The 23,475-nt window shown below is 46.5% G+C and overlaps 1 protein-coding gene across 1 annotated transcript in view; it reads left to right on the top strand.

Moving 5' to 3' along the window:
* FAM180A (family with sequence similarity 180 member A) overlaps positions 1–21,481 on the top strand; it is a 38,578-nt gene extending 17,097 nt beyond the window's left edge. Inside the window, exons 2-3 of the mRNA XM_075602586.1 lie at positions 17,123–17,223; positions 18,929–21,481. Coding sequence (XP_075458701.1) covers positions 17,123–17,223; positions 18,929–19,276 — 449 coding nt within the window. The 3' untranslated portion in view covers positions 19,277–21,481. The remainder of the gene's footprint in view (positions 1–17,122; positions 17,224–18,928) is intronic.
* The last annotated feature ends 1,994 nt before the right edge of the window (positions 21,482–23,475 follow it).

Genomic DNA, 23,475 nt, shown 5'->3' with positions numbered 1-23,475 from the left:
GCCTTGCTATGGGCTGGAGGTATCAGGGGTTGTGGCAAAGTTAGACCACCCCAGGGTTACCTACCGGCCAGGAGCTAAGGAGGGTGCATCTGCACCAACAACCCTGAGCTCACCTCCGGTAATGGGGGCATAGCTTCAGGGAGAGGGGCTAGCCCCGTTAGCACCCAGCTCTATGGTAGGATTGCCTGGGAGAGGGTTGGGTGGGCCAGTGGGAACCGGGGAGGGAAGGCAGCAAGTGAGCCATGCAGATTTCCCCATTACCCTGGTGGAGCAGCACGGGGACTCTCAGTTAAGAGCCCCACTGTTGCAGCCTTGCTATGGGCTGGAGGTATCAGGGGTTGTGGCAAAGTTAGACCGCCCCAGGGTTACCTACCAGCCAGGAGCTAAGGTGGGTGCATCTGCACCAGCAACCCTGAGCTCACCTCCGATAATGGGGGCACAGATTCAGGGAGAGGGGCTAGCCCCGTTAGCACCCAGCTCTATGGTAGGATTGCCTGGGAGAGGGTTGGGTGGGCCAGTGGGAAGCGGGGAGGGAAGGCAGCAAGTGAGCCACCCAGATTTCCCCATTACCCTGGCGGAGCAGCACGGGGACTCTCAGTTAAGAGCCCCACTGTTGCAGCCTTGCTATGGGCTGGAGGTATCAGGGGTTGTGGCAAAGTTAGACCACCCCCAGATTCCCTGCCAGCCAGGAGCTAAGGTGGGTGCATCTGTACCAGTGCCCCTGGGCTCCTCTCTGGTAATGGGGAGGCAGTGGCAGGGAGATGGCCTCACTCTGGTGTCCCTTGGATTCAGGTTAGGATTAGCTAGGGAGAAGCGGAGTGAAGGAAGGCTGCAGGTAAGTAGCCAGAATCAGATCTCAGTGGGAGAAGAAGGGCCAGTGGTAGCCAGGTAGGGAAAGCAGCAGGTATGGCAGTTAGAGTTCCCCATTACCCTGGCGGAGCCTCAGGGGGTCTCAGATCAGCAACCCCCTGTTGCAGCCTGGCTATGGGCTGGGGGTATCATGGGCAGTGGCAAGCTTGTGCCACCCCAGGGATACCTGCCAGCCAAGAGCTAAGCAGTTGCATCTGGAGAGGTGCCCTTGAGCTCATCCCTGGTAAGGGGGAGACAAGGTCAGGGAGGTAGGTGCACTGAGGTAGTTCCAGTGTCTGGGTTAGGATTGCCTAGGGGGGAGTGGAGTGCAGGTGGGCTGCAGGGAGGTAAGCAGCAGGAGTCATCAGAAGGGGTTGAGGTGCTGGGCCTACGGGAGGCTAGGCAGGGAGACACTCTGGAGCAGGGGGAGATAGGAGGTCAGTGGGGTGTCAGGCAGCTGGCAGAAGCTAGGGATGGGCTAGGTAGGCAGGAGGTCCCTTGTTCTGACTGGCCATGAGTGACCCCCCTGACAGATTCCCCAGGGTTCCCAAAGGAGGGGCTGTGGGTAGATAGGCAGTCAGGGAGGAGAGTCAAGGGTATAGCGGAGCAGCTACAGATGGGCACAGGGCCAGGGCAGGTAGTGACAGGATAGTGACATAGCTCTTTCCCAGACGTGGTTGACAGGAAAGCGACGGTCTGTGCTTGATAGCTGGTCTCTTGCTGGTGCAGAGACATGCCAGTCTCTGGGCAGTATGCGGCCTGGTCTGCAGAGATGCCCATTCACCATGGACTTGGTTCACCAGGCACGGGGTGGGGGGCAGAGGGAGGCAAAGAAGAATGCCTGGTGGCCACGGTGGAGCCCTGCTCAGCAGGATCTGGACTTCACTGTCCACTGTGGCCAGGGCAATGTACTGGACAATGCCGGAGGACAATTTTGCCAGGCCATTCCCTCAGGACTTATTGAGTGCTTGAAGGACGCCAGTGGTGTCCCAGTGCCAGGGAAGGCAGCTGGGGCACCAGGCACCCATTGAGCAGGGGAGGTGTCAAGAGAGAGAGGATTTGGCCTGGGATTAAAGGGGTTACACCCCATTTGGCCACCCTCTACTCTCACCTGGGAAGCAAGGGGTTAACTGGACTGGGGCCCAGTAATGTGGTTTTTACCTTGCTTCAGTATCCAACTGTTTATTCCCCTGTATAAATGTATTGTTTCTGTGACAGTGTCTGCACCACACACACACTGGGGCTTAAGGGGTTAATGAGCTACAGTTTAGGAAAATACAAATGTGGTGTGTCTTTTCAGAAATATCTGGGCTTCAACCGGCTTGATTGAAGTTGGGTGTGAAAAGTACAGAGGGGGTTTGGTGTATGTTAACACATCTGGCTGGTAGAGACAGCTAGGACCCAGGCTGGGGTATTGGGTGTGAAATATAGCACCGGTGACAAATGTTCACTACACACAGCCCAACTTCAAAGGATTTCTTGATGGGGGCCAGGGGTGCGGTTACGCAAGGAGATCTCAGAATGAGTGACCTTATTAAATATAAGAATATTATGAGATGTCCTCGGCTGAACATGCTAAGAGTTACATATGTGTAACCGGGGGACCGAGCCGCAAATAATGATTACAGACACATGATGTCTGGCAGGTCCTAAGAGACAGATATTAATATCTCTCTTAATTTTAGTATTACACAGTAATATTTAGTCTCATTGGGAGCGTCATGCGTGCCGGAATGTATTAATATGTCTCGTGTGCCAGTAAGTATTACTGAACTGAAGTTATGAAGTTATTTAGATAGGAAAAGCAGTTTTTAAACGTCCTTGGGTGGGAGGAGTTTTACTCTGAGGAAAACTCTCAACCTCACCACTGATTTATGAGAGGGGCTGGGTTTAGGTTGTGTTCAATGGGAAATAATTGTATAAGAACCAGGCTCAGCCTATGGCTATTGTCTTTTGTGTCTTTTGTGATTTTCAAGATTGCTGTATGAACTGCTAGTCACGATTTCTGACTATTTCATCATTTCCATCTTAAGTGAGTGTCCATATTTTGTCTGTTATTTGTATATCTCGTGTGTTCACCTTTTTCAAGGAATAAATTACATTTTATCATATCTAAGTCTCGTTCAGTTCAACCCAGGTATTTTTGGTGTGTATTATTAATAGCCTGTCACAAAGCTACCGTCACAATGATATAAACTGATCATTGATCAGAAGAGATTTCCTTCTCAGCACTCACCCGGTTTTTTCCTTTTATTCTTTCCTACTTTCTTGTGTACCTATTCATACTGTCCCATAAATTCCTGTGCTTCTCTACTCCTTTCCTCCCATCGTGTTTCTCTCCTCTCTCCTATGCTCTGTTCTGTTTGCTCACTCCTGATATAAACCAGAGAACATGTTGTATAGGAATGAGTATTAAACAGCCATAATTTTTTAAGTTGTACTATAAATATGACACCGTCTCATATAGTTATGGGATCTCAGCCTACACTCTTAAAATTAATTACCTTGTTTTTCATTTTGAAAGAAAAACATTGTTTATATAGTTGCATACAATGTAGGCAGTGGTCTACAAAAATACAATGCAGGCAAAATAAAGTACAAACAACGGGGATGAGAACAGCAAGTAAATAACATAAGACAAAGGGAGACTCTACCCCTAAGAGCTTACAACCTAAATGACATGTTGGGGGACTTACAGACACAGTAGTTTTAAAAGGGCAGCTATCCGAGATGTAAGTCAGAGGTACAGTAAAATGCACCTGGAGTCAGTAGTGTACAGTAGGTGCAAATCATTTAATGGGAAGCTTCTTTTAGGAGGTGAATTTTAAACTGCGATTTAAAAATTAAAACAAAAAGAGGCTGCATGAATTTTAAGTGGAAGAGATCTCCGAAGGAATGGAGAGATGAGTGAAAAAGGTTTCAGACGTGGCAGAGGACCACAGAGGCAAAAGGTGCAAACATGAGACATTCTTGTGTAACGAGAGATTCGATTTTAGATCTATGGAGGTGCAGAGGAGTGTGGAGCCTTAAAGGAAAGGAGAAGAATTGTGTAGTTTATACAGAGATTAGTAGGAAGTAGGGAACTTTCAGGAGCTCGGAACTTGAAGCAGATACAAGTCAACTCAAAATGCTGCTTCTAGAATCATCTGCTGCTTTTTTACATTGTAAGGGATAGAGGTGTGATGCAGGGAGGCTGGATAAAAGAATATTGCAGTAATCTATATGGGAGTAATAAGTAAGAGGAAGGAGTGTAAGTTTGCAGTGTTGCAAAGGAAGTAACGACAAGGTTTAGTAACAGCGTTTATATGAGGGTCCAAAGAGAGAGAGGAGTTGAATGTAACCCGTAGGCAGAGTACTTACAATACTGGGTGGATAGTGGTGTTATTGACTGTAATAGTGAAGGAACCCATGAGACCTGGTATGGGTGGCTCTGTCTTCGATATATTAAGTTTGAGGGGATGAAGGGCCACCCAGTCAGAGATTGCTGATCCGTGATTTGTGACTGGGCTGGAGGTGTAAGGTCAGGTGCAGATCAATATAGTTGTGTGTCATAAGCATAGACATGATAGCTGAAGCCAACGGAGATAATGAGGTCACCCAGTGAGAGTGAATATAGAGGGAAGACTAGGGGACCTAAAACAGAGGCCTGAGGTACATCAACAGAGAGATCTATAGAGGAGAAGTTAGCGAAAGAGACACAGAGGGAACGGTGAGAGAGCAAGGAGGAAAACCCAGAGAGGGCAGTGCCGCAGATGCCATGGATGCCATGGGTCAGTGCCATGGATGCCAAGAGAGTAAAGAATGTGGAAGAAGAAAATGGTGGTTTAAAATATCAAAAGCCGAGGAGAGGTCAAGAAGGATCAGACGGGAGTGGTTTCCCTGAGATCTGGTAATATGGAGATCATTAGCTACTTTTGCAAGTGTGGTTTTAGACACAGGGAAGGGGCCCACCCGGGAAGGGACCCACCCAGCATTAAACTGTTTTAAACAACACGGCAACCCTGCAAACACATTATCCAATGGTAATGTTGGTCAAAACACAGCATTTCTTGCATTTCCAGCTCTGTTCTGGGGAGTGATAGAAAAAAAATCATCAAATAAATGAATTTGGGTACGATGCCAGTCCATTTATTGCTCTACCCTTTCAGAATTTGCTCCTGTTGCCACTAGAGGTGTTTCCTAAGAAGAATCTGGGGAGATTTTTAGGCTAATACAGCATTTATCCTAAAACCAAAGAAGGGTCGTTAAATTATACCATTGATAAAGATCTATGTAAGGTACAATAAGAATAATTTGACATGGGCAATGCAAATAGGAATTGCGGGCAAGGGGCGCTGATGGCCAAAGTTGATATCGAAGTGGCATTTATACCATTTCCGGCCTTCAGCTCTTTTGTGCGCTGGTGCCTAACCGCAGGCAAAGGTCTCAAAGGTTCCTGTTGGCAGGGCTCCCAAGTTTAGACACGTGAGATTAGTTATATCCATGTTTAACCATTTTGGTGTCCCAATCGCAAAGGGTTCTGCTGGGGAAAAAATGGCGGGCCCACGCTGGTTCAGTGTCATGTGTAGGGATTGACATTGATATAGCCATGGAGGACAGATTGCCGCAGGACAAAGTGTTGAAGCGCAAGGACATTATCAAACAGTTTAGCAGGTTGGGTAAGGTAACTTTAAAACAGATGCAGTTTGATCATACCCATGTGGAGAATTTTCAGTGGCAGGTTAGAGATATCCACAGCGGGGATCAAGAGGGACCACCATGGAATAAAGCTAAGTAGGGAGCTCATGGAGAAGCTAGCAGTATGGCCGGCAGTTCTGGGGAATTTTAACAACAAACATTTATGGCAAATCGAGTGTTAATCCAATAACAAGTTGCAGCTTTACACATACGGCAGATAAACCAGAAGCTCTAGATACAGTTCTTCCTCCATAACATTGCGAAAGATATGCCTTTTCCTCTGACCCTCTAACGCTTAAACTATAATACATGCCCTCATTCCCTCCCGTCTTGACTATTGTAACCTTCTACTGTCTTCTGCTGCTAGAATCACTTAACTCTCTCCTCTCTTAAATCTGCCTTAGCGTCTCTCCTGCTGAAATCCCTCTCCTGGCTTCCTATTAAATCCCGTATTACAAATTTATCCTTCTCTCTTTTAAGGCTCCTATCCTCCGGCCCTCCTTATATGGCCTTAATTTCTCACCATACGCCTGCCCAATTCTTACGTTCTGCTCAAGGATGCCTTCTATCTACCCCTTTTGTATCTAAAGCCCTTTCCCGCCGAAAACCTCTCACTTATGGCCCAAACCTCTGGAATGCCCTTCCCCTTAAATCTGTCCCTCTCTCTCCGCCTGTTGAGGCCCATCTTAAAACACACCTCTTCAATAAACCATTTGGGTAGCTCCGTTGGCTGATACTATGCATCTCCCACGACTCCTTGCAGATGCACTTACCTTAATATCCTCCTACTGTCTCTGTAAGTTTTCCCTGTTTACCACATTGATTGTACACAAATAAAGATATACGTACTGTACATACATACATCTTAAGTACATGAGAGTCCACTTAGCTAAAAACTACCAGACATCATATAGATATAACTATCCGAAACTCTTCACCCAAATCAAAAAGGACTTACTTTCCTGGAATACTGTAACAACCAAATCTCATGTTGGGTCATATTTGTAAAAATGAACATCCTACTAAGAATATTACATTATTTCCAAGCTTTCCCAATTCAGGTCCCAGCAAAAAAAATGAAAAGATACTCAAAAGAATATTAAAACATTTATATGGATTAATAAAAGACCTAGGGTGGTTAGATCCGTATTACTTTTGTCAAAAAACAAGCGGGGGCTTGGAGGTCCCAGGGATAAGTAGCTACTATCTAACTTCATATATTAGACAAATCTCATCTTGGGAAAATGTCTCAAATGCTCGTTAGACATTGAAGCAACTTTCTCTGACCCATTCTCGCTTCCAGCACTACTGTCCCAGGTTAAGGAGGCTCCCTCGAACCAAAAGGTTCTCTTTCCAGTTATAGATGTCACATTGCAAACCTGGAAATATGCTCATCTCAAATATAAACTATTATCCTCTCCATCAAAATTGACACCACTCTTTGGAAACCCATACTCCCCCTCCCCCCTCCCCTCCCACCCTCCAGGACTGACTGCGAGGTAATTTGACCTCTCGAAAAATAGGGAAATTTCAGATTTTAATGCAATCTGCAACGAATACTCCCTTCGTCTGAAGTATTGAGGTGTAGTTGGCAATAGGAGCACAGGCAGAATCTAGGAAACAAATATTCAAGGGCAACTCCAGATAGCATAAAAACTATTTATTGCACAAACAGCTCACACATGGCAGTGTAAAAATGCACCAACGCGTTTCGTCCAAAGGGACTTTATCAAGGTGTATTGAGGTACCTGCAAGTAAACCATTTTGTGACTAACCTGTCTCCGTCCGGAATGTGCAGTGTTTGAAAATATTTGTAGAAATCAAAAATACCAAAAGGGGTTAATCTCTATATTATATAAAGAATTGGTCCCAGACAGAGAACTTCCTGCTCATCCTTCTATGTCTACGTGGGAATCAGATTTCCAGACAGAGATCTCACATGATGATTGGGAAGACATATGGGAAAGGGCATCAAAAATGTCTATTAGCACAACTACAAAAGAAAATATATACAAAATATTTAGGTCGCATTTAACCCCCCAAAAATGCATTATTACATTCCCTGGGGTAACAGATCTATGTTAGAGGAGCTGCCGACTAAAAGGGGACGTGGCCCACATATGGTGGACCTGTCCTACAATACATGCATACTGGTAGAAGGTAATCAATCTTATTGAAGAGGTCACAGGAATAAAAAATCCTGGAGATCCAGTTATACAGTGGTGGTGTTGGCTAAACCAATTGAAAATATAAATCCACCCTTGAGTTCTCTAATTTCATATATTCTGACGGCAGCCAGGTGTAACATAGCTGCGTAATGGAAGAAACGAAATGATACAGCTATGTCCGACCTCGCATGAATTAAATGAGGTTATGTTAATGGTGAAGCTTGCAGCATTCCTAAAACATAATACGCAGATATTTTACAGGACCTTGGACCTGTGGACCATTAATCTAGCCTTTTTGCAATACCCCTCCATACTTTGAATGGATTATGACTCCCAAACTGACTGGCTGAGATAATGATTACTTTCCCGCAAGATGATTGACTGCCCCGATTACTCTCGACTCTTTTCACACCCCTCTTGGAATTATAATATGGTAGATGACACTATTATCCTCAACTAGGATGGATCATAAGCCTGCAACTGACCGCTGATTGGAAGACTTCCATCCTCCCTTTCTCTCTCTCACCCCCCCCCCCCCCCCCCGTTGTTTCCCACAAACATTCAGACTTCAATCTCTTAAAGCAGCAGTCCAAGCTGTCAGGTTTTGTTTGTTTTTTCCCCTTTAATACTGTATGTGCATCAATACAAACCACACAATGATTTTTAAAAGGTCACATTTCTTTGATCCTCTGTTCCATTGCTAATTCCAACTGCAGGTCTGTTTGTTATCTCTGACAGTTACCATTACCACTCATTGTTATAACAGCAATATGGGGTGACTCCCACCCAGACGCCTTCTACTGTAATACGTTTTTCCCCCCAGCTTGTTTGCTCCTCTCATGTAACTATTAACTCAATCTAAGTCAAGGAGATAAACTATGTACTGTATATCCATAAAGCACCAGAAAGTGCATCACTAGCTAATTAAAGCCCATTCACTTTAAAGCAGCAGTCCAAGTGACTATTTTTCTTTTCCCCATGTAATATGTGCATCAATGCAATCCACACAATAAGTAATTATGTAAATTGCCGATCGGTCCGTTCTCCTGCGATCAATTGCCGAAGATTGGGCTCGGGGGTTCACTAATGGCTGTCAGTGCAGCAGAAGAGGACCAAAGATGCAAAGTTCTGTGGGGGGTGTCATGTGACCAGGCAGTCACTAGATACAATTGTGCACTGCTAGAGAGAGGGCAGGGCTCAAAAAGGGGTGTGCCAGAGCCTGTTTAAGAAGAGGAAGGGGATGTGACTTTGTAAATGGTTGCTATAAAAACAAAAAAGCTTGTTACATTGTAATACATAAAAAAATGTCATTCAGGGTTGTTTAAAAAAAATGTTACAAGTACGTTTTCATCGTACAGAACCGATTTATTAAAAAAAAAAAACACACATGTAGGATATTGCTTGGTCTGCAGCATCACTGGGCTTTTCCTGTATTTCACATTTCCTGTATACTATGGTTCCGCGTATGGAATTTCTTTTGGTACGTTCTTCCCCATCCCTTTTCTTTTTGTTCTGTACCCCATTCAAATGATTGGAGCTGAAATCTTCCTGATCAAGGCTTCACAGCATATTCGTTAGGGCTAAAGTAGCACCCATCGCCCTCCCAGTGTAATAAAGTATCTAGGTAGGGTGTATCAGTCATATATACAATGCTTCCATTTAATTTGTGTTCTGCTTCTCCACCCCCCAGCACACTGGCAGCACTTGACACCAAACCACTGCTTCTACATGTGTCTGTGTGTCCAAGAGCCACAGATCTCACACTTCTTGCCAGCATCTTAAGAAAAGTCAAAGTATTTTAGAAAACCTGGCACAAATCAGTAGCCTCTGAAAGAGGTAATGGAAATTTGCCACCAGCCAGCCAGCTGAAATATTTTCGTAGGCGATGCTAAACTATTTTTACATTCCTTGCTTGAGACTGGAGACAGCTCAGCATGCATGTTATTTCTAACTCTGCTCTCTCCCCAAGTGATGAAGCTCCTTCCAGTGGTCAAAGGGGCTTTAATGGATTCTACGCCAGGGGGTCCAAGGTTTCAGGATATCCCTGCTTCTGCACCGGTGCCTCAATCTGTCCCCTGCTTCTGCACAGGTGGCTCAATCTTCGACAGAGCCACTGATTGAGCCACATGTGCCGAAGCAGGGATATCCTGAAAGCCTGACCTGTTGGTAGCTCTTGAGGACTGGAGTTGGCTACTCCTTATTTAACATTGTGGAAAAGCTGTCAACCCCATATATTAGAAAAATTGATACAATATTTATTTGCAGAAAGAGGGCGAGACATCCTACAATCTATATATATATATATATATATATATATATATATATATATATATATATATATATATATATAAAAACTGAAAATGTTGTTTGTGAGTCCCTGTAGACAATTTGATTGGTCCGTCGGTCCACCCGCCCTCCCATGGCTCTCATTGGCTGGTGTGTCTCGCCCCCCCCCCCAACAGCTCTCATTGGCCAGTGCGCTCTAACCCAGGGCTCCCCAACCCCCAGTCACACTGCTACTGCTGCTGCCAGAGGTGAGGAAATGCTCCCTGGTGGTGGTGGTGGCAGCTGTTGCTGTTGCTGCTGCTACTGCTGCTAGGAGGGGGGCTTAACTGAGATGTGTGAGTATTTGCCCCCCCCCCCAGCTCCATTTCCCCCCCCAGCTTCATTTTTGCCCCCCCAGCTCTGATTTTGCCCCCCACAGCTCCGCTTTTGCCTCCCCCCAGCTCCGCTTTTGCCTCCCCACAACTCTGTTTTTGCCCCCCCCAGCTCTGTTTTTGCCCCCCCCAGCTCTGTTTTTGCCCCCCCCCCCGACACACACAGTGACAGACACACTGCCACACACAGTGACAGACACAGTGACACTCCCCCCCCTTCCCTCCCCACCCCTGCCTCCCCCCCCACCCCAGCCTTCGCCTTCCCCCCCCCTGCCTTCACCTTCCCCCCCACCCCTGCCTTCTCCCCCTGCTTTCCCCCCCTGCCCCTTCCTTCCCACCCTGCCTTCGCCTTCCCCCCATCCCCTGCCTTCCCCTCCTACCTTCGCCTTCTCCCCTGCCCCTGCCTTCCCCCCTGCCTTCTCCCCCCCCCCTCTTTTCCACCCCCTTCTCCCTCCCCGCCTTCCCCCCCCCCCCTCTCCCTCTCCTGGCTTCCTATCAAATCCCGTATTACACACAAAATTCTCCTTCTCACTTTTAAGGCTATACACTCCTCTGTCCCTCCTTACATCTCAGCCCTAATTTCTCGCTATATGCCATCCCGACTCTTGCGTTCTACTCAAGGATGTCTTCTCTCTACCCTTTTCATATCTAAAGCCCTCTCTCTTCTTGAACCTCTCACTCACTGCCCCAAACCTTTGAAATTCCCTTCCCCTCAATATCTGACTAGCATCCTCGTCTATATCCACCTTTAAGACCCATCTTAAAACATACCTCTTTAACGAAGCATATGAGTAGCTCCATGACTGGTACTATACACCTCATACACTGACCTTGGCCCCTTGCAGACCCACTTACCAGAGCAGCTTCCTACTGTCTCTGTACGTTCTTCCTACTTACCACTTAGATTGTAAGCTCTTCGGGGCAGGGACTCCTTTTTCCTAATGTTACTTTTATGTCTGAAGTGCTTATTCTCATTATGTGTTATAATATTATATTGCGTATATTATCTGTGAAGCGCTATGCACATAAATGGCACTACATACATACATACTCTGAGGTTATAAATAAATACTCAGCAGTACTCCCTTCTTTCTAGTACCATCTCACTTCTGGCTCCTTGTCAGGAGTTGGGAAGAAGCGTGTCTGCTTGTATTTAGACTTTCCTTCAGTAGAAATATAGCAACCTCTTGCTAATCACTTCACAATTATAATGATTAACTTTTTAGTAAAAACAGAAAATTCACTAATAAAATGAGTGTTCCCCCAAGCCCTGGGGTTTCTCACACATTTTCTGGCAAACACAATTTTCTGGTGTTCTTTTGTTTTTCTTTGATGAGTTTGGCATCAGGGTTAGTGTGAAGTTTAGTGTTACTGAGCTAGTGTTTCTGTCTACTGACGAGAGCGTACGTGTCCAGTGAGAACCAGAAGATCGGGAAAAGCGAACACAGCAAACGCTTCCAGTGTCGCCCCTTTTTGTCCAGGGTTGGATACTTAGGTGTAGATCCTCAGAAGTCCGTTAATGACTTAAGCTAACGTCTTGGTTGGAGACGAGTACAGGGATATAAGGCCTTGAGCACACACAGCGTTACAGGACGTGCGCGCGTTTTCGTGCGCTCGTCACCAACCCCTGGTGGCCAATGGTAGTGTTCATTGTTGATACTATCGTTGGCTGCGAAGCGCGGCGGTGTCGCTGCTGCTGTAGCGGGAGTCTTTCAAAACTGTGATTCCCGGCTGCAGCAGCGCGACGTCAGTTTCAGCAGCCAATCAATGCACAGTGAACAGACTCGGCAGCTCCCTACACACACACACACACACACACACACACACACACACACACACACACACACACACACACACACACACACACACACACACACACTTTTGTTTTATACCGCTCCCAATTCCCTGCTCAGAGCTTCCCGCTCCCCCCGCTCAGAGCTCCCCGCTCCCCCCGCTCTCAGGTCCCTGCTCCCTGCTGTCCCCGCTCTCAGGTCCCCGCTCCCCGCTCCCCCTGCTCAGAGCTCCCCGCTCCCCCTGCTCTCAGGTCCCCGCTCCCCCTGCTCTCAGGTCCCCGCTCCCCCCGCTCTCAGGTCCCTGCTCCCTGCTGTCCCCGCTCTCAGGTCCCCGTTCCCCCCCCTCAGAGCTCCCCGCTCCCCCCACTCTCAGGTCCCCGCTCCCCCCACTCAGAGCTCCCTGCTCCCCCCACTCAGAGCTCCCCGCTCTCAGGTCCCCGCTCCCCCCGCTCAGGTGCCCGCTCCCCCCGCTCTCAGGTCCCCGCTCCCCCCGCTCTCAGGTCCCCGCTCCCCCCGCTCGGAGCTCCCTGCTCCCCCCGCTCTCAGATCCCCGCTCCCCCCGCTCCCCCCGCTCTCAGGTCCCCGCTCCCCCCGCTCTCAGGTCCCTGCTCCCCGCTGTCCCCGCTCTCAGGTCCCTGCTCCCCCCCACTCAGAGCTCCCCGCTCCCCGCTCCCCCTGCTCTCAGGTCCCCGCTCCCCCGCTCTCAGGTCCCCGCTCCCCCCGCTCTCAGGTCCCCGCTCCCCCCGCTCTCAGGTCCCTGCTCCCTGCTGTCCCCGCTCTCAGGTCCCTGCTCCCCCACACTCAGAGCTCCCCGCTCCCCGCTCCCCCTGCTCTCAGGTCCCCGCTCCCCCGCTCTCAGGTCCCCGCTCCCCCCGCTCTCAGGTCCCCGCTCCCCCCGCTCTCAGGGTAGGAGGCTGAGCGTGTCACGTGGGGGCGTAGTGTGTCGGATCATTCCGTCTGCTGGGGATGTTCACACATCGCCCAGCAGACGGAGGCGCGCACGCACATACGGCGCCGCGTAGCGCTGTGTGTGCTCCTGGCCTAACCAGGGAGGCATATATTGGGGAAGATTAACCTTGGCTTTTATTTAGCCCGTATATTCAAACAATACATCTATAAGGCAGGACACACATAAACAAACAGCCTATCCCCCTGTACGGGCTGACTCACACTTCCCTGTCCCTCTCTGCAGGGCTGGGAGGATAGGCTTCTTACCAGCCTCTGACCCAAAGAGGTACCTGTTATCAGGGGCTCTTTTCTCTCAGTCCGGGTCAGGGTTGGTGTCCATGGGGACCACACTCTGTGTGTTCCAGTGACCGCTGTGTCTTGGAACAGAGGGGCTGGTTCCCTGGGACCCCTCACACGCTGCAAACACCTTCCATGTGCTTTTCTACCTGTCTGATGAGCCGGCTGGAGACTGGTTAATTATCTAAAGCTGCCATTAACCAGCTCCCTGCTGGACTCATCAGACCAATACAGGCTTTCTATTGAAGTCCTTTTAGACCGGGGTTAAGGCCGTGTCAACGTCTCGTTAAGGATCTTCAAAGCTCAGTAACGATGCGTGAAGTGCTGTTTTCAGCCGTAAGGAGCCCTTGCGTTACTATACCGGACGCCATTGTTAATGATAGGCAAAAGAGGCGTTCCCTCTAACAGCGCATATCCCCAGAGCTCCGTTACAGTTACCGCAGGGATTTAATGTTACGTTAGTTAGGTCAGAGGTACAGGTGCGTTACTCACATCCAGACCCAGGAACATGTCTGTTACAGGCTCTGGATAAGTGTGAGACCGCAGTTGGGTCTGATTTAATCATCATGTTGTTATTTAACCAGTTCGTTTTCTCCCCAGTCGTCTCTTTTTTTACTATAATTAAACACCTATTTGGGGGTCTTAATGAGTAGTAACGCCACCTTTGGGTATTACAGGCCGAACGCCATGTTATATGAAGCTGATGTAAGGCATTGCTGACATCACACGGCGTGAAGCCTATGCTAATGAGATCACTAACGCCCATCGGTTTTGCGTATATTTAGGTTTGAGGATTTCCGTTAAACTCGGGGAAGATAACGGATCTGACCTATTTAGGTATCGTCTCGTTAGTAGCCCATATTTAACGGAGCTCCGTGTAGCTACACCTAAGAATGTATCTCAGGTAGGCTGCGGCCATAGTGCAGCAGATGGCGCGAGCGCTGAAAACAAACAGTAGTACTCCGATGCGCATGTCTATAGTGAGAGACAGCGCGACCAAAAGCAGAAGAGACAAAAATGTTTGTATTTGCTGCCCGACGGCCCGGTCAGCCAATGAGTGCAAACCGCTCACGTGATGTCATGGGCACGCTCCCCCCTGGCACGCCCTCGCCACGCCCCATTTCACGCAAACCTGCAGGATGCAGATATCGGCATGCACAGGCGCGAGTGATGTCACGCGCACGCGCGCCTCTACTATGTCCGAGGCCTTAGAGAGCATATCTTATTCACTAGAGAAGGGGGATCAGCAAACTTTGGGGCGTTACAATACATGTATTTATAAATTAAGAACAATGTGACCGTGTTTAAAGTCACTCAGTCTGGTATCAGATCAATCTAGCAATTTCCACTTGAAAAATGGCAAAATAAATGGTGAGTGTGCCAAATATTAGCCGACATTTCTAAAATTGTCACGTTTCGTGACCTGTGTAAAAATGGGAAAATGGCAAAATCAGTATCCCACTCAATAGTTAAAATAGGCTGAGCAATTTTGCAGGATTGGGGGTAACTTTTGTGTTTATGAAGCTATTCATGAAGTTTGAAGATGCCGAAGAAACATAATTAATGTTGATTTTTTTAACATTTATTTAAACTTTTGTGTTTCTGTAAATCTTTGCAGAAACTTTTTTGCCAGCATGGAACTCTTTTAATAATTTTGCATGAACATTTGCAAACGATATATAATATTGTAAGTAGCAGAACTGAAGCACTCTGACCCCTTGCATGTATCGATGTATTTTATTCCCCTCCATTAGAGTTGCCCGGTGTCCAGTATTGAACCGGACTGTCCTGCATTTGGACACTCTGTCCAGTAAAAAATTTGAGGTAATACTGGACATGTATGTGTCCGGTATTAGCTCTCTGGACATAGTGACCAGACCGACTTGGGGGGGCGTGGGATTTCCCTGAGCGGGAGACAGCAGGACAGCTGCTAGGGGGCTGGGCAGCTTCCTCCATCCTGATTGGCTGCTGCTGGGTAATGCAGCCAATTAGGAAGAGGTGTCAGGAGCCTGGTGGTGGGGCCAAGGTGATGAGGAAACAGCATGGAGCGGTGAGAGGTGTGTGTGTGTCTCTCGAGCACGTCGCACCTTTCACCATTGTGTCCAGTATTTTTGGAGAAGCCACCTGGCAACCCTACCCTCCATCCACATGAATTACACATTCATTCTTCACTCAGAATGGGCTTATTCCTCCTGGCAGATCTTATTTAGCATGGAGTGCCAACAAAACGCAGCTTCTGTCCAGGGATTTCCACTCCAGCGGCTAATTTAATCCAAGCACTTTTCTAGGGGAACGCCCAGCACGTTCCATGGGACACTGCCTATATTTTACAAACACAGCAATGTATACACAAATGCAGGCAGGGTGCCACATTTATCGCACTATGCCAAAACACACACTGATGAATGCATACACAGAGCTGTTTTACATACACGCAGATGCACAGACAGACTACTTTTAAAATTAGACACATATTCCATGATGCACGTCAGCATTTTTCTAAGGACTCATACATTGGAACATACTGATTTTGTTCCATGCATATGTTTTTTATTTTATTTTTAGATCCCTGGCTACAAAGAGACGTTTTAAAGAACAAAACTGGGGTGTAGTGCTTTCATAGTACTTTATTCTCTGCTAAATGTGCTGGTGTTTTTTCAGTATCGGTTTTGCCACAGATATGCAGCTAGGAGATTAGGATAAACCAAACCCAAGTCCCATGGAGTTGTAATCTCATTTATTGGGGGTTTGGTATTTGATTGGTGTTGTCCATCCCAGGGGTGCTCAACTCCCATCCTCAACACCCCCTCCCCCCCTCTCCCCCACCCCCCACCAGGTCAGGTTTTAAGGATATTCCAGCTTCAACACAGATGGCTCGATCAGTGGCTCAGTCTTCGACTGCATCACCTGTGCTGAGCCTGGGATATCCTTACAACTTGACCTGTTGGGGGTCTTGAGGATGGGAGTTGAGCAGCACTGGTCCATCCATCCTATAACCCAAATTGACCAATGTCATATAGAAGTACTGTAGAAGGATAGACAGACAAACAAGGAGACAATATATAGCTATATAGATGGATACATAGATAGAGAGGCAGACAAGGAGAGATAGATAGACAGACAGACAACAAGGAGACAATAGATATATAGATAAATGGATAGCCAGACAGGGAGACGATAGATAGAGACAGACAATGAGCTGATCGTAACTAGATTGTTGGATACATAGACAAACAGACAAGGAGATAGATAGATAGATAGATAGATAGATAGATAGATAGATAGATAGATAGATAGATAGATAGATAGATAGATAGATAGATAGATATTTTTTTCCTCACAAGAAAGATAAACAGATTGCAGAATGAGAGATGCTATAGAACAGGGGAGCGCAATCTTTTTCCCCTGCGCCTCCCTGCCGGCTGTCCCCCTCTCCGCGCCCCCCCCCCCCCTTACCTTGGCTCTGGCTTTCTGGGCGTCATGATGTCACATGACTCCGTGGCGTCATTTGAGGCCGCGTTGCCTTGGCTACGCGTCTCCAGAAGCCGTCTGGGCCGAGGCAAGTGCAGTTTACAGAGGCCTTCGCCGCTTCCCCGGCATTTAATTAAAGTGCCCTCGGGAAGCACGCGGGGCCTCTGTAAACCTCGCGCCCCCCAGTTTGCGCACCCCTGCTATAGAACGTGGTGGGCACCGCACATATTACTGAGAGACCTGTTTCTCTTGTTTTAACCAGTGGTGCTTTTCCCAACTGCTCAGCGAGTCCGACGTTCCTCAGCTGATTTACTAAACCCGGTGCTGCAGACATCTCTGCCAGAGGTGGAGCTGTTGTATGAGGTAAGTGGAAGGTGTGGACTCCCCCAGAGGAAGCGATGGTCACGGTGTAATGAATGATCACAGTAATAGCCATATTTAATTCTTTATGTAATAGTGATAGTGAATGTAATGGGGCACATGGCAATTATGTGATCTGAAACACAGAGTTTAACTGATTGAAACCTCAACCTCTATGACACATCGGCTACCATGGATATGTACACATGTATATATCCTCCCATATGTATATCCTTACATACATAAACATGTATATCATCCTATATGTTATATAGGTATATCTTCCATATAGAAACATATGTATATATCCTCCCATAGATGTATACATATACATACACATGGCATTGTTCCCCAGATTATATATATATATATATATATTATGCTGCTACTGTACAGAAATGGATGATAACACATTGCTCGGCAATGCATTGTAGTTCCCTTATGTGCTGAAGGGGTTAAACTATTACTATACACCCAGGGAGGCCAGGGTTTCCACAACTTAGCCGCACCAGGTTTTAGAGAAATGGTCCCCGACCCCAGGCTCAACAACTTTGGTCCCGACTCCCCCCCCCCACCCCCCGCCCCCCCTGTCAGATCAGGCTGTAGCCCTAGGAAAGGCCTGGAATGCACATTCTTTTGACATGAATGTATTCAATAGTTATCCAGAATCCCTGGGCTGGCTGGAAACTTTAATAAATCCCTGATAACTCTTTCACAGAATTGGCACCACTTTCTCCAGCCTCTACCTCAGTAAAATCCCTAATAATGTATATATTTTTTAAAAAAACACCGGCGATAGCTGCTTTATTTTGGGGTTTATTCCTCTATAAAGTAGTTGCTTAGGTCTGCTATTGGACGTGTTGCTTTTTCTGCCTAATAATTAAGTGCATGTAGTATCATCTCTAGGGAAGAAAAAGAACTACTCATAGAAACAGAATACTGACTAGAAACGTGCAAAACTGTGCAAAACTGTGCAAAACTGTGCAAAACTGTGCAAAACACATTCGCAAAATTGCAAGCGTTTTTTTTTCTTCCCAATTCGATTATCTATTTATAAAAAAATGTTTTACCAGGAAGGAATACATTGAGAGTTACCGCTCGTTTTCAAGTATGTCCTGGGCACAGAGTGATGACAGATACAGTTACAAATACCTAGTTACATTAAGTGAGCAGGGTTATACATTATATACAAGACATTCCACAGTTAGATCATATATATTATAGGCGTACTGTATGTAACAGTTACAGACCAGATTAATGTGAGACAGCTTTAGTTTTGAAAGAACTTAGACTGGTGGCGGCTGTGAGAGTCGATTACCTGCCAAACTTTTTCGCCAAGCCTCAAAGGTTTAACAATGGGCATTGTGCGTGTGCCCTATTTGTAGTCTCAGAATAAAGCAAATCTAGTGATTTTAGAGAATTTTGCATATTAAACAATTTTGCCATGTACATTGAATTGATGCCTGGCGAATCGCTTGCAAACTGTGACTCCGCTGAGCCTTTTGCAGCATGGAACGAGACCCCATGCGAAAGTTTCACACATCGATGATGCAGAATACTGCATTGCGAAGAGTACTTGACACAAACATTTGGATGGTCCGGTCACCCGACATGTGTGAGGATGAGGTGTAGGGAACTTTGTGCACATGTTTCAAATTGCCTCAAAAATCTGACCTCTCTCCTCCTCTTCTCTACCTCTCTCTCTAAGTTTCTATTAACTGGAGTGAAGATTGACCAGGACCACAAGATGACTCTGCTGGACCCTGAGCTGTCCTCCCTAAGGAAAGCAACCACCTTTGATGTTCTCTGCAATGACGTTATACCCAAGACTATCACGGACATCCGCAGGCTGGGAGTTAAACTGACCCACGCCCCAGGACCCCTGAAGAGAGAGGACTTTGAGAGGACAGTGTTGACCATGGCTTACACAGCCTTCAGAACATCCCAGGCACAGAATGCCCACCAGCAGAGTGTCTGGATGGAGTCCTTCACCAAACTCTATAAGGCACTAAAGCGAGATTTAATGTTTCCATACAATAGAGAAGGCCACCATTGAGTATTAAGGACATTGGATGTAGTTTCATGACCCACGTGTGCCCATGGAAGCCAATCCGATGTAACACTATTTCTGCATGCTGTGATATTATTGGAAAATTATATTGGGGAGTATAATTTATTTGCGTTAAAGCAGTATTGTAGGTTTACAAAAAAAATGAATTGACGCTATATTTGAACAGAGAGTTTGAGTTATCTGCTATTTATATATATTTTCTGTGCTGGAAATCATGGCTGAAGAATGTAGAAGATTGTGAAGTTGAAGCGGAAAATATTATCAGAGAATTAATGTTGGAGTTTAGATAGCTCCAAATGAAATTAAAAAAAGACGGTTTGACCTTTCACTGGGAAAGTGATTAGACCAGGGGTAGCCAGCTCCAGTCCTCAAGGGCTACCAACAGATCCGGTTTTGAGGATATCCCTGCTTCAGCACAGGTCTTTGACTGAGCCACTGATGGAGCACCTGTGCTGAAGCAGGGATATCCTGAAAACCTGACCTGTTTGTAGCGCATGAGGACTGGAGTTGGCCACCCCTGGATTAGAGTAATTAGTAAACATTTAAAAAAAGGGCAACCCAGCCCCATGCAGTCGGCTTCCTTAGCACGATGCAGTCCCCTCTACATTACATTTTCATGTGTTTGTGTCTCACGTTAAAGAAAATGAGTCAGTTTAAATATTTCCTGCGTGCACTTAAATCATTTTCTGAGCATAGTTTTATTTTCCTCTTCAATCTCTTTAAACAAATTATTGTACAATCATTATCAAGCAGCACATCAAAGAAAGGGCGATCTGCACGAATAATGCCTCTGCTTACATCAGGGGGGCTCAATTCCAGTCCTCACACAGGTCAGGTTTTCAGGATATCCCAGATTTAGCACAGGTGGCTCATTCAGAGGCTCAGTCTTCGATTGAAGTGCTGAAGCAAGGACTGATTGAGCCACCTGTGCTGAAGCGGGGATATCCTGAAAACTTGACCTATTGGGTGGAACTTGAGGACTGCAGCGGAGCTCCCCTAGCTTAGAGAACTGTTTACAAACCATGTTATTACAGAACAGATTAGGTAAAGATTGCATACACACTACTGTGAAGACATTGAAGGTTTAAGAAATGATTTAAGAATACCTATAATTGTATAATTTATCTAAAAATGAAGTAAATTACCTGCATTTGAGCTGCCGCTGCGATCAGTTCACATTGCTCCTAGGAGGGTGCGCAGGACAAAATAACCACAGCTACTAATCCAAGTTAAAGAAGGGAACATCCTGTAATGTGACAGGACCTAAAACAGGAACCGACATTAAGTTCCCTGCGTTAACGCCTTACCCACAAAGCTAATTTTTTGCAAACACAATCCCCCCCCCCCCGTACTACACAACAGGGTTAACGTGATAATAACATGGGGTTCTCTTCCAATAACGTGGCATTATGCCAGCCTTGGCGGTACTTCTATCCAGACCCCCAAACAATGATTTTGCTGAAGCAGAGAGAGGAGAGGGAAATAACGCTGGGAACTAACACTTAAAATCATGGCTCACTGCCTTGTAAGGCTATGGCCCCAGTCATTGCGTGCACACGCGTGCCGGAGCGCCTGGCGTCGCGCGCACCAGTTTCAGCCGCGACCTGTGTCCTGCGGTTGCGCTTACACTGAAGAGCAGGAGATCCGCCGAGGGGTGGGGTGCTGCCATGACGTCACGCGCCTGGTTCGCCCTCATTGGCTGAACCGCTGCCGTGACGTGAACCAATGTTCGGCTGCCTCGGCAAAAATCGCCACGCCGATTGGGGCCTGCCCCATAGAGGGCTGCGCCTGGTGTGCGCCCGCGGCCGCCGGGGACGAAGCCTTACAGCCTCCGGACACTACAGCGGCCCTATTTCAGCGTCTGGATGGGAGTTACGCCAAGTTTAGTGCTGACGTAAATTTCAAAGACTCAGCGGTAACCTTATCGGACTTTAGTGGATACGCGATGTTAGGATAATGCCTCGTCTGCATGTTATTTTCACCTCATTATCACTAGAGCTGTGCTTCTCACTGCAGAAAACATGGCATAATCTTACGTTGTTGTCCTTAGTGGATACAGCGTTACTATTGCAGTGGCATTAACTTAGTGTAGGTCAGGCATGCACAACTCCAGTCCTCAAGGGCCGCAAACAGGCCAGGTTTTCAGGATATCCCTACTTCAGCACAGCTGGCTCAATTAGTGGCTCAGTTATACTGAGCCACTAATTGAGGCAGCTGTGCTGAAGTAGGGATATCCTGAAAACCTGGCCTGTTTGCGGCGCTCGAGGACTGGAGTTGTGCAGGCCTGGTGTAGGTTAACATCACGTTAAAGCAGCAATCCAGGTTTAATTTCTTGTTTTTCTATTTTTATTATTATTATTATTACAGGATTGAAGCAGGGGGTCTTTGGAGCAGAACTGTGTTAATTTCAGCTATGGGTACCCCCTGCTTCCAGAGATACTTACCTCTGTACGGGGTGCCGGTATCTCTGCAGCCAGAGAACTTGTGTGCCTAACATAAAGGGGCGTTTAAATGTCACAAGAGCCAATAGGAAGCCGTGATGTCATCCATTGTGGATTCCTATTGGCCAGCGTGACCTGGATCTTTAAACTTCACAGAGATACTGGCACCCCATGTGGAGGTAAGTATCTCTGGAAGCAGGGGGTCCCCTGAGCTGAAATCAATGCGGTTTAGCTCCGAAGACCCCCTGCTTTGCTGCGGCAAAGTCTTATTTAGACGCGGTCTTATTCCAACTCTGCAAATTCAAGCGGTATGGCAAAAATGGCTCAAACTCCCTGGAATTCCAGTAGCTCCATAGTATCCGCGGGCACGCCCCCAAACATTGAATTGGAGCTGCTCTTGATCGCGTCTCCTCCTCCAGACCCCAGAGGTCACGGATCGCCTGAGCTGCAGGCGCGCGTGACGTCACGGGCTCCGTCACGCACGCCTACTATGTACAAGGCCTAAGTCAAAAATTAAAAACCGCTCCAAATAAGTGGCAGATTTTAGATGCGGAATTGCATCATTACAAACCACAAAGCCTATTTCAGCTCTCCGGAGAACGCATTTAATTAGTTTGCCAAATTCACTATTCTATAATCATTTCTGCCCTAACTCATGATGTACATCGCTGGAAACATTGTAACCCCTATATAATTATTATTACACACACCTTCATATCAATTACCTGGGCCAGGTGACATGCCTGATTGCCTCACTAAATGGACGCCTGATTCACAGCAAATTGCTGCCTATTTAAACCCCCATGTTATGCAATTTATACTTTTATACTTCTATAGCTAAGAATGTTATCAGAACATATATTGAGCTATATTACTTCTCAAAATATGGAGCATACATGTATAGATTGTAAGCTCTTCGGGGCAGGGACCCCTTTTTCCTAATGTGTACTTTTATGTATGAAGCGTTTATTCCGATCACGTCATGTGTGTGACTGCTGTAAAGCGCTATGTACATGGATAGCGCTCTATAAATAAAGATATACATATATATACATGTATGTATAGTTATTATATATTGCAGGTTGCAGCTATGAAGAAGCTGCGAAGCACATATTCGGACATCATGAGCAGTTTGCACATGCCGTTTAAACGTAAACGAAACTACGTATTGCAATTTGACTTCATATTGTTAGCAAGTTATTATTTCATGTCATTGGTGAAGGACGCACTTTCCTAAAATGTAATGTCATATTTTGGGACCATGGAGTTGCAAATTAGTCATTACTTCAATGGCCTGTTTCATATTGTTTGTTATGTTAATTTTTTTGATACATTTTAGAACTCAATATGGTTTGGATTGTATGAGTATATTTGTTATCTCAAAATATCAAGCACTTTATGTTGTGAAACATATATATATATATATATATATTACTTTTTTTGCTCAAAATATAATACATACGCATTATGCAACAATATTTGTTTCAAGTCATGTTATTTCCAATATTGAAAGTTCGTGTTAATTCCGTTTGAAACCGAACCACGGTACAATCCATGCGGATCGGCTGTTTATCCGCACAGAAGGGCAATTTTAATAGACGCGATGTAAGCGATATGATGTTTGGTACCCCTATAGGGCTAGTTGTCAAATTGTATTCCACTACTTATGACCCTGTTGTAACGGCACAGTTTGACAAGGACAAACTCACAGCTACTAGAATATACCCCTGTGTGGCTAGTGAC

Source organism: Ascaphus truei, chromosome 5 (genome assembly GCF_040206685.1).
Source record: "Ascaphus truei isolate aAscTru1 chromosome 5, aAscTru1.hap1, whole genome shotgun sequence".
NCBI lineage: Eukaryota > Metazoa > Chordata > Amphibia > Anura > Ascaphidae > Ascaphus > Ascaphus truei.
The sequence above is the reverse complement of the archived record's forward strand: the minus strand, read 5'-3'. Positions and strand labels throughout refer to the sequence as shown.